At 41.3% G+C, this 11,371-nt stretch overlaps 1 protein-coding gene across 1 annotated transcript in view; it reads right to left on the bottom strand.

Annotated features, from left to right (window-relative positions):
• Positions 1-308: 308 nt before the first annotated feature.
• Positions 309-11,371, bottom strand: part of rassf8b (Ras association domain family member 8b) — a 24,684-nt gene continuing 13,621 nt past the window's right edge. Inside the window, exons 2-9 of the mRNA XM_005930415.3 lie at positions 10,176-10,332; positions 6,588-6,938; positions 6,270-6,475; positions 5,918-6,121; positions 5,687-5,761; positions 4,617-4,739; positions 3,817-3,943; positions 309-3,313 (exon numbers count right to left, since the gene is read on the bottom strand). Coding sequence (XP_005930477.1) covers positions 3,198-3,313; positions 3,817-3,943; positions 4,617-4,739; positions 5,687-5,761; positions 5,918-6,121; positions 6,270-6,475; positions 6,588-6,938; positions 10,176-10,287 — 1,314 coding nt within the window. The 5' untranslated portion in view covers positions 10,288-10,332 and the 3' untranslated portion in view covers positions 309-3,197. The remainder of the gene's footprint in view (positions 3,314-3,816; positions 3,944-4,616; positions 4,740-5,686; positions 5,762-5,917; positions 6,122-6,269; positions 6,476-6,587; positions 6,939-10,175; positions 10,333-11,371) is intronic.

Here is an 11,371-nt window from a genome sequence, read left to right as displayed (position 1 = left end):
TCTGGTGTATGTCTCCATAATACATGAGATACAAATTGCACTATATTCCATGTGAATCACCAGGCAACAGAAACACTTCACTTTGAGTACATCTCTTACTTTGGGGATGTGTGTTGTGTCGTATCTAGGACCCCGTGCTACACGTTATACTTGTCAAACAGCTGTTGAAGTCCCCGAGAGACCAAACAACCACTTTAACTTGTCAAATGGCTCGAGACATCGTGAACGGCGTTTATCCATAATTACTTTCAGTCCATTCTTGTCTGGGTAATTCTGTGTATCCCTGAGCCACAACATTTTTTTTAAAAAAAATAGCTTTCAAAACCTCTTGATGGCTGTTTCCATAATGGCTCCATCATCTCATTTGTATATGCACTTTTGATGGCATAATAGACACCAATTATTGGCAATGTCTCTAAACATGAAAACAAGGAAAAGAAAAAAAGAGCAATGCAGGTAAACGTATTGCCATCTCTCTTTTACATTCATGAATGTTATTGTTTGTTTTTTGCCAAAGTTAAATGAAAAGGCATGAAAACGCCATTTTTTGACTAAGCTCATTCGTCATCTACGAGGCAGAAGGGACAGTGCAAACCAAAACCAAAATGAGTCACGGCTTGCTGGGAAACCAGTCGCACATTATTGCATGCACACGTTGCCTATTGAGCTACAGCATTATAATCTAACATCCTAAGCACTCTGCATTTATCTGACTTCAATCTACTTTAGAAACAGTCCGTAGATTGATGTGATATGTAGAAATGTACAGTTTTTGTTCTCTTTATAAGGCATGCCATTGTGATTCCTTTCTCAGCAGGTCACAGCGTCTGTGTCACAGCTGGAGTTGCTGATAATGCTGCAATCCTCTGTAAGTGTCCCCGGACAGTTTCAGAAGGCCACGGGTCGCCTTTGCACAGCAAAGCAAACAGTCAAGCGAGGCTCTTCACACCGGAGGGAGGGTTTCACTTTATTATACACCTGCAGCTTCTTCACATGGGTTCAAATAATAGTCGATAAGATTTGGAGCCTGCGAAATGAAGTTAGCTACACAGAGAACACAGCGAGGGAAATTCAGGTTTGTAAATGAGTGGAAAAGATTTGTTGTCGCCCAAATTAAATCAGCTCGAAAAACAGAGGGAACGTGCTTCTTCTGAAGACGGGATTCAAAGCATTAAACTGCGAGTGATATTCTCGGCTCTGAAACTTTAGTTATATTTGCCCACACACTTTTGCAATAAGCACCCGCAAGTTGCAAGTGGGAAATTTTGGCTCCCATCTTTGGTCTGGGGAAAAAAAACAACAAAAACAACAAAAACACACACACCAAAAAAAAACCCAAACCAAAAAAAAAACAAAACAGGGCCAATATTGATTTTTTATTTAACATCTGCAATTTTTTGCAGTTTTCTGAGCCCATACTGAGGATCCACAAGCAGTTTGGGTTTCTCCAATTCAGCTGGCAAAGGTTCATACTAACATCTTCTATCTCAGACTTCTAATACCGTCTTTTGTGATATAAATGTCGTCTTTCTGCGTGAAAGCGCTGACCGTAAAATATAAAATATGTATGGTGTGCAGCGCAGCCACCATTTGAATGAAGCTGGTATTTTTATTAAGCACAAGCTGCACATACACAAAAAAAATACATTCATTTAACCATCTGTTGTGTGACACTAACTTTGGTTCATAGAAGACATCTTAAGTTTGTTAGAAATCATAGGATGGTGTGTTGATATGTGTGCGTGTGTGTTCCTGAACACAGTACACAGTGAAACATATCAAACACTCTCACCTTAACACAATTAAAGCTAAAGTGCAGAGGCTTTGTTACAACAACAACAACAACAACAACAACAACAACAACAGGCATACAGTAAGTGACTCCTAAACACGCACTAATCAGATGACTTAAAGAGCCTTTCGCCTACCTGAATAAAATATGTTTTGCTGCCACCTGGTGGTCACAGTGATAAATTATTTGAGCCTGGATTTACACCCAAGTGTGGAACTTTGTTTGCACCGCCGTTTTTTTTGTTTGTTTGTTTTTTTAATTCTTTTGTTTTTTGCATAAGTCATCTGTAAGGAAAAAAAAATCTGGTTCTTATCTCAAACCTGTAACATGCTTAAACTTCTTAGAAAATAACTGAGATAAAAAGCTGAAATTCTGACTTACAAATGACAAAAAAAACTTTTTTCAGTGGCAGAAACAAGCTTCCATACTAAAGACATTTTCATTATGAGAAAACCAACAGATGCATGCCTACTGCACAACACATAATACTTAAATTGGACCACATTACAGCCACCATGTTCTACTTAAAATATCACTTCATTGGCCTCTTTAGTCGCCCTCTTTTAACTCTGACATACATTTTATGATAAATGTTTTCAATCGCCGTCTAAACATACACACGAAGCAAACTCACTAGTTAATTAAAACAAAAAAAAAGTTCAAACTCTTTTAGAAAAAAAAGACTAACCCCACATGGAGTTTTACTGACATCAGTTACCGTGACAAGGAGTCACCTGAATTGGAGCATTTTATCAAATTCACACTGCGCACAGTACTCAGTAGCTACCTTGAGTTCTGTTTCAATATTACATTTACTAACATCTAGTTTTAAGGCAATCAGATATGGCTATGCTTATAGCACAGGAGTCACTGTTTGTGCATGCTCATGCATCTGTCTCTTTTTTTGGATGGAGACGAGTACGCGTGTCAAACTACTGCACTGTGAAATTCTCTCATGATTTACTGCACGTGTTATAGTTTTTTTGCCGGGAATCGCTTGACTAATAAATGATTGTGTATTCAGAGTGTGTCCGGAAGTGCTAAAAAACCCCAAACAAACAAAAATACAAACACAGTAGCTGGTATGTAGAGAAAAATGGTGCTGTTGCACTTATCCTTACTCACTCATGGGAGCTCAGACTGTGCATTAAACGGCAGATGATGACATCAGTTTAAGTTCAATTCTAGTGAAGAGGAGGCAGTGCAGTTTTCTTGTCACACTCTTTTTTTTTTTTTTGGCAAAAACCCTCCATATTGAAGTGCCACTCTGACACTCTGTTGCCTTGTAAGAAAAACATCTATTTGTGGAGTCATTTCTTTGTTTTTCTGTGTGTGGAAATAGTTTCAGTAGCATAAAGCTGCCTTGCTACTGCCAAAAAAGAATATGCCTCCTGGACATTTAGGGTCAAACGTAGATGCCTTCAGGGTTGAGGGTGGACGAGACGGCGCTCTGAAGAGCACGAAGGTCACTGGGTAAGAGACGGGAGGAGCCGAGTCGTTTTAGGGAACCGCACTCCGTCTCTGCAGCACACAAAAAAGAGATGGTCATTTAGCTGTGAGGGGTATGAACATCACTGATATATGATTCTGATCTGACATCCCACAAGTGATTAAGTATCAAATGAGAAGAAAAAAAAAACTATGTTACAGCAACCCAGAAAGAGGAAGATGCAAGGAAAGAAGACGACGATGCTAAGGAGCAGCCAAAAGAAATAAAGAAGACAAAGAGAATGGAGAACGTTTTTATGTAAAAAATGATGTGATTAAAATAAAAACAGAGGATTTTTCTTTGGCTTTATATTGAGAATTCCATTGCTGGTCCATGTAATGGGGCAGTCCTGCCTCACGTAGTCTAACAGGTCATTCTCAGTATGACCATAAGGTGGCACTGTGTCCATACACATCTAAAAGCAATACAGTATGTAGAATGCCTCAGCTGCAATCAGCATTTACAGTAAAACTAAATGCTTTCAAGAAGGTGGTGATCTTGTAGAGTTTCTGTCAGTGTGTACGTGTATTTATACCGCTGCTGATGTCTTCTGATGGTTCAGCCGGCAGCACAGTGACCTTGGTACCAGTCTGCTGAATGAACTGCTGTAGGTTGACCTGTCGAAGCTCTTTTGTCAGCTGCTCCAGCTCCTGCTCTTTCTCCTATAAAGGAAAAAAACACCAGGATAATAAAATGAACTGTATGCCTAGTCGGATAAAAGTACTGCACATAAACAAATCCACAGCTTACCAAAGCTTTCGAGTGCAGGAAGTTACTCTAATGGAGGTGAATTTATTAGGTCAAAATGAAAAAAAGATTGATGTTCTGCTCAGGATCTCTCCAGAGTCATAGTGTAGTTGAGCCAGCCAAAGAAAAGTATCAGCTCACAGATGATTACACAACTCCAGGCAGGGGATTGCGTACTTATTCAGGCCCCTCTCTAATCAGGCAAAGAATGCTGCTAATTCCCTCCCTCCCATTCCCTTCTCGTTACCTCACGCTTCCCACATCTTACTGGACTTCACCCTACTTCATACTAGGATGCATGCAGGCAAAGATCCATCGCACATTGCTGCGAGCCAGAGATAAGGCTTTGCTTCACTGCCCACAACTTAATGAGCTTAGATTTCTATGGTTCCACCTGTGTGCTGAGGACTAAATTTTTAAACCAGCGTCAGCGGAGCCAAAGTTTTCCGACTTCTTAATAAGATTTTTTAAAACACTTTCTTGAAATCTGAATTCTTCAGCCTCTTCTAAAGTTAATGGGAACACAATATTTTTTAGCAAAATGCCAGGATGGGCCTCTAAAATAAACAACTAAACAGTTGAGCTGACCTGTAATCTCTTGCCTGACTGGCTGAGCGAGCGTTCCAATGCCCTGCAGCTGTTCTCCAGCCGTGCTGTTTGTTGGCTCTGCATTTCCAACTCTGCCCTCACTTTCTCCAGCTGGGCTTGTACCTGAAAGCCAGAGTGGAAGGGAAGTCAGGAAGCCAGCGCTCATCGCAATTTTCCAGGAGAAATATGCAAAAGAAACTCAACCATGTAGGAAGACTTTTTCATGCTTTGACATGTTTTGAACTTGAATAAAAAGTTTTTTAGCTCTGCAAAACTATTCATCCAAGTTTATAACACGTGTGTCGGTTTAACAAAACATTTTTCTCAACACAACTTTATTTAAATAGCATCAAAACACAGCAGCAGTTGCCTCAATGTGCTTTATATTGTAAGGTAAAGACAATAATACAGGACAAAGATATGGTGTGGAAGAAAGACCTATTAATAAAAACTAATGACTAAATGCAAAGTGGTGTATTAAAACATAGTAAGTGACAAAGGTCACCGAAGAAGAAACGCTCAGTGCATCATGGGAATCCCCCAGCAGGCTAGACTAACTGCACCATAAGTAAGAGAGGATTCAGGGTCACCTGATCCAACCCTATATGCTTTATCAAAAAGTTTCAGAGTAACATTTGAGAGTGAAGTGCTCTGTTGGAGTGATACGGTACTATCAGGTCATTAAGATAAGATAGGGCCTGATTATTCAAGACCTGTATGTGAGGAGCAGGGTTTTTAATTCGATTCTGGATTTAACTGGGAGCCAGTAAAGGGGAGCCAATATAGGAGAAATATGCTCTCTCTTTCTAGTCCCCGCGTCAGTACTCTCGCTGAAGCATTTTTCGATCAGCTGAAGACTTTTCAGAGAGTTTTTAATACATCCTGATAATAAAATAATCCAGCCTAGAAGTAATAAATGCATGAACTAGTTTTGAAGGAAATATCCTGGTAAAAAACCACAGCATGAGTCCTCACAGTGTTACTGGAGGCCAGGGTAATGCCATCCACAGTAAGTATCTGTTTATGAGATCGGTAGAATGTCCCAAATGTTAATTTTTCAATGACTGCACCTCTTCCTCGTTGACCCTTTGTTTCAGCTCAGCCTCCTGCTGCAGTCGCTCCTGCTCCACACCTGCCTCCATGCTCTGGAAAGTAAATAAAAATCTCATTTTTCCCAGCTTCCTTCTTCAGTTAAAGCAGCGTGTTTGTGTTTTACTGACATTTATAGATAAGAGGTTTAACTCGTAAAACCATCAAAACAGGATCTGGTGAAATCAGGCAGCTCGTGATGCTAAGTTCACCTGTATGCGAGCTAGATACTCCGAAAGCTTGGCTTCACAGTCGCGTACGCGGCCCTGCAGCTCGGCTAGCTGTTGCCGCAGCTGCCACTCGCTCTCCTGCTCTATCTGCAACTCGTTCTGCCAGAATTCCTCCTCCTCCATCTCGGCGTCATTCCTCCTCACCTGCTGCTCTAAAAGGAGCAGCTCTTCCTCCAAGTTTCCTTCCTGTAAGGCATGGGATTAAAATATGATGTAGGGATGTAAAAATAAAGATATTGGAAGACATGAAAGTTTAGGGTGCAGACGATCTGAAGATCAGCACATATGCAAAGTTTCTCTCAGTGACTGCACTGGCAGCTGTGGTTTTACTCACATCGCTGGCCTCGCCTGTGGCCTCCTCCCAGTCTCGCAGCTCAGCCTCGCAGCCCAGCAGGCGGCTTTCCAGGGCCTGGAGTTTGTTTCTCTGCAGCTGCACCAGTCGGCTCAGCTCTCTGGCCGGACTCCCAGGTACAGATGCTATTCCACCTCCTCCAACTCTGCTGAGGTTTAAACTCACACCGCGCTGCTGGGACTGTTTGACTAGATGCACAGACAAAAAGGGAAGACTAAGATTAAAAGAAGGAAACTGAACCATTGAAGCTAGCAAAGAAATGACTGGTAAGATCATGGCTAATATTTCAGCTATACACACCATCAGTATCTCTGCTTTTTCCAAATATTTCCCGCAGACCCTTGGCGCTTCCTGTGAAGGTCAAAGATTTGCGTTTGGGTTCCTTTCGTTTGAGCGACCTGTCTGTCCCCGATGGACGGAGCTTGGCCAGAGGTGGAAGGCTCTGGCGGTATAGACCTCGTTCTGGGACACGAGCCAGCCCTTCAGAGGTTGGCCGCTCGCTGACAGACGGGCCGGTCCGCTGGAGGATGAGCTGCACGTCACTGGCATACTGGCCCCACTTGTTCAGGGACACTACAGGGTTTTCATTTGGAGCCAGGTGGCGCTCTGTCTCCCGCCATTTCTCGATCAAAGTGTATCTGCCCGTCCGTCCTGGGACAAAACAAGAAGTAGTTGAAAGGTCCTGACATTTTATGACAGCTTTTCACAATCAGTGGAAGGGAATCCTACACGAAGGGTTTGTTTTTCTGGGCTCTTTTCATTGCAATGGACGGGGTTCTGCTGGAAGAAGGAGATGTGATGTTAATTTACCCCTCCTTCCCTTGATGTTCAACAGGTTTCAGTTGAAACAACCTTTATATGGTGCAAGCATTTAAAAAGTTTTCAATTTGTGGGTGAAAATTAAGTTTTACTTGCAAAGTATGTATAATGCATAATACTGGAAGTTTGCCCCACTCTTCTTTAATTTGAGTCAGTTCTGTCAGGGGCTGGGTGTGTGACCCAGTGATTTCAGTTGGTTTTGATCACTTTTGTTATATTTTGAAGATCATGTGGAGTTTTGGATTATTATTAATTGGCTGTGAATTGTAGTCTGTTTCACCCTGGCCTTCTGTTCTAGTTGTTATGTATTTCCTGTCTGCGTGTTTCATGTTGTCAAGTCTGTGTTGTCTACGTCTCACCATGTTTCCTGTTTTATTTTGAAAGTCTTGTGTTTCTTTGTTTGATGCGTTTAGTTTAAATCTTCTCCTGTGACATCGTTATTTTCATTTGTGTCAGCTGTTTCCATATGTGTTTCCGCTTCCCCTGATCACCTCCTGTGTGTATTTAGTCTGTGCGTTTCACTCAGTCGTGGTTAGGTAGACTGTTTACCCTCCCACCATGTCAGTTCCTCGTCCGGCATGAGTCAGCTCAGGTCGTGTTCTTGTTTCTTCATAGTTTTCTGCACGTTCCTGCTCTGAATCATATTTATGTTAGTTATGACAGTTTTGTCATAGTTATCATTTTTCAGTTTTCCCAGTGTAGGTTTTAGTTTACGCCCTTTGTTCTTTATCCATGTTCAACCAGCCTGTAATAAACTGCTCGCTTTTTGTGTAAAACTTCATTTCCTCTCTTCAGTGTCTGCTTTTGGGTCTTCTTCCTCTCTTCTCATGGTCTGACAGTGCAAACCACGACAAGTTCAATGATGTTTGCAGGCATTTGTTTATGCACCGCTCTCTTAAGGTCGTGCTACAGCATTTCAGTCACCTTGAGATCTGGACTTTGACAGGTTTTGATTCTTTTCTTTTTCAGTCATTCTGTTTTAAATTAGCAACAGATTTTGCCGCAGATTTGCTGCTACGCTCAATATCATTGTCCTGAGGTATGACCCAGCCCAAGCTTTAGCTGTTGAATAGATGTCCTCACATTTCTCTAGAGTATTTTGATATACAGATGAGTTCACGCTCGAGTTGGTGATCTCATACACTTGATATGAGGTGTTTGGGTTTTCTCCAAACATGGAGCTGTGTATTATGGCCAAATATCTCCATTTTGGTCTCATCTGTCTAAGGGACAGAAGTTAAAAGTTACAGTAGTGGTTTTCTCTCGGCAGCCCTCCCAAACAAGCCTAGTTTGTTCTGTAACTTTCTAATTGTGCTGTCATGAATATTTCACATGCTAACCAAGGCCTGTGGAGTCTGAGATGTAGCTCTTAGGTTCTCGCAGCCTCTCTAAAAAAATTGCATGGTCTGAATTTGGGGTGAATATCCTGGGATGTCCACTCCTGAGAACATTAGCATTATCCAAACACATACCTTTATGCTCAGACCATCAAATTGCCAAATCTTATGCTTTTAAATAAGTGCTCACACTTGCGATTAACCTGTTAATCAAGTGAATTTGATTAGTAGCACCTGGCTACTACTTGCTTAACTCTTGTGGAACCAATACAACTTTTCCACAAGACTATAAGAAAGTTTGGTGCAAACTTTCTTTTTGACATGACCACACTAGCTGTGATGTCCCCAAACTAATTTGTTTAAAGATGATAAAAAAAAGAAATAAAATGTTGTCTAGTCTTTCTGCAAATGTAAGTGAACATCAGTTTTCATGTTGACAATTTCTTTTCTGAAGTAAAAACAATCACAGTGTTAACACATTTTAAAAAAACACTTTCAAATCTGGGTTCACATTACTTTAGAGGGAAAACTATTCACTTAAATTCCACAGTGAGTGATAAAGAGAGTCATTGATCTGTGCTCTCTTTAAATCTTTTACCAGATCACAGTTTTGCCTTTGTCCGTGTCATCCCTCAGCTTTAAACATTTGCTGAGTAACATCAACAAAGGCTGAGGATGATTCAGCTCACAGATATCCATTAAACACCCTTCTGTATCTGGTTGTGCGCCCTGAGATGTTTCAAAAATCACATTGCATGCTATCAGAGTAAACACCCCGTGGAACCTGTGAAAAAAATCAATCCAGCCTTGTTAAAATGATCAAAATAAAGTTCAATGTGTTTTTGCAAAAAACGACAGACGAAACAATGACAAAAGGCTTTTTCACAGCTCTCCCACAGGCTGCACCACTGGCAGATATAAAGGACTTTACCACGGTGTCTAATGCAGTGGGAAAATTCAAGTCAACAAACAGCGTTTGTGTTAGCCATAGAACGGGGTTCAGTGGTTCAGGGCCTTTTGTGTGCGTCTCCTGTATTTGTATCTGTACACATAAAGATAAGAGAAAACACTGCCAACTGCACAGCCAACCCCCTTCTTCCACAGTAAGGGTCCTTATAAAAAGAGGTGCATTCATCACTACAGCCATTCAGACTTCAAAGCAGCTTGGCCAGGACAAAAGGCACAGCGAGCACAAAGGACCGTGCCATAACTCTTCCTCTGCTTTCACTGTGAAAGACCCCCACATTTTAACTCTAACCACTGGGGCTACTGAAAAATCCAATATTGACTGTGTTCCTCTAAAAAATGTGTACACATGAGTAAATGTCATGATGCCAGTCTTAAATTCACAAATGCAAACGAAGAGGCTGAGCCTGAACTTATTTCTATCAACTGTCAACAAAGGAAAGACTGCAGTATGACTCATCGTGTTTCACAGAGTCCCGTTATGGTGAAAATCTATTTGTGCCCTCTAGTCACTTTTCATTTTCAAGCCACTTATTTCCTCAAGTGTCTGCATGTATGCGGCCTGCCAAATACTGGATGCAACCCACATAACAGAACATCCCAGCATTGATTTATGCAGGACAAAATATAATTTGCACTGCTTTTCCTGGACTTAAGCAGTAACCAATATTATTTTACTTTCTAGAGACAGAGGAAGTAACATAATGTTTCTAAGCATTTGCTACCTGTGAACAGGTTATGTTGTAGTGAGTAATTTGTAGCTTACCAATGGCTTGTGCCAAAGCGATGACCACTTCCTGGCATGTGGTGAACTCCGTGACCCCGCACACAATGCGCTGCACTCCGTCCACCCACACTTTTAGCTCCATGGCCTTCATTCCTCCACACCACAGGGAGCCGCTAGAGATTCTTTATTTTGCATCCTGGAGAGCGAAAAAATAAAAAGTTCGGTAAAATAAATCATGTTTAACTGTTAAGCATCACTTAACCACTATTCACTCCTACACAAGACCCTTAAAGGTTCGATTATAAATATTTTTAGTGGTGGATCCAACCTGATATTACACGCAAAGTGTGTAATAGACAAACTTTGCTTCTCTTAGGTGTGAAATGGACGTGCATGCTTAAGTTGCAGTATATAAGCCAACACTACTGACCAAGGAAAGTATGAAGTACATTCCAGGCTCTTTCTATGCCAGGTAAGATGACGTTTCTTTAAAAGTTTGACTGTTTTAATGTTTCCTTTAAATGAATAAGTGTGTGTGTGTGTGTGTGTGTGTGTGTGTGTGTGTGTGTGTGTGTGTGTGTGTGTAGGACTATTGTACAGCTTCACCTTATTAACTAGAGATAGTTTATCTGAATTTCAGGAGCAGGACCACACCCCAAACACTCCTCTTCCAGTTATACGTCTATAAATAACTACTTGTGCCACACACACACACACACGTTCTATTGACTCTTCTATGGAGGCATAAGTGGTCAAGAGATCGAATTATACTTATACAGACAAGCCAACCTTTTTCACACGATCATCTAAGATGGAAGCAAATCCCATCTTTGGCTTCAGCTAATGTGGCTAATTTAAAAACCTTTCACTTCTTTTCATTCCAGTTTTCAAAATGCCTTTTCTGCTTCCACAATCTGTTGTCACTGCTAATCAGTGTTGGGACTAACGCGTTATTAAGTAACGTGTTACAGTAACTACGTTATTATTGTGGTAACGAGCACGGTAACTAGTTATTATGCCAAAACCGGGAACGCGTTACTCGTTACTGGGATTTAAATAGGCTCGTTATTCGTTACTTCGTGTGGTGGCTATCGCGGAGCTTCCACAGATTCAATAACATTAGCAAGTGGTGGAGGCCAGCAGGTGGATGAAGGAAAAGGGAGGCAAGAGGAGAGACCCGAAGCGGACGCTGGTCCGAGAGTGTCAGGTGAACTGAACTTCAGGTAAGAAGTTAT

This window comes from Haplochromis burtoni, unplaced genomic scaffold, assembly GCF_018398535.1.
Source record: "Haplochromis burtoni strain Fernald_Lab_line unplaced genomic scaffold, NCSU_Asbu1 Contig_129, whole genome shotgun sequence".
Classification (NCBI taxonomy): domain Eukaryota; kingdom Metazoa; phylum Chordata; class Actinopteri; order Cichliformes; family Cichlidae; genus Haplochromis; species Haplochromis burtoni.
Note: the sequence above shows the minus strand (reverse complement) of the source record. Positions and strands in the feature narration are given on the sequence as shown.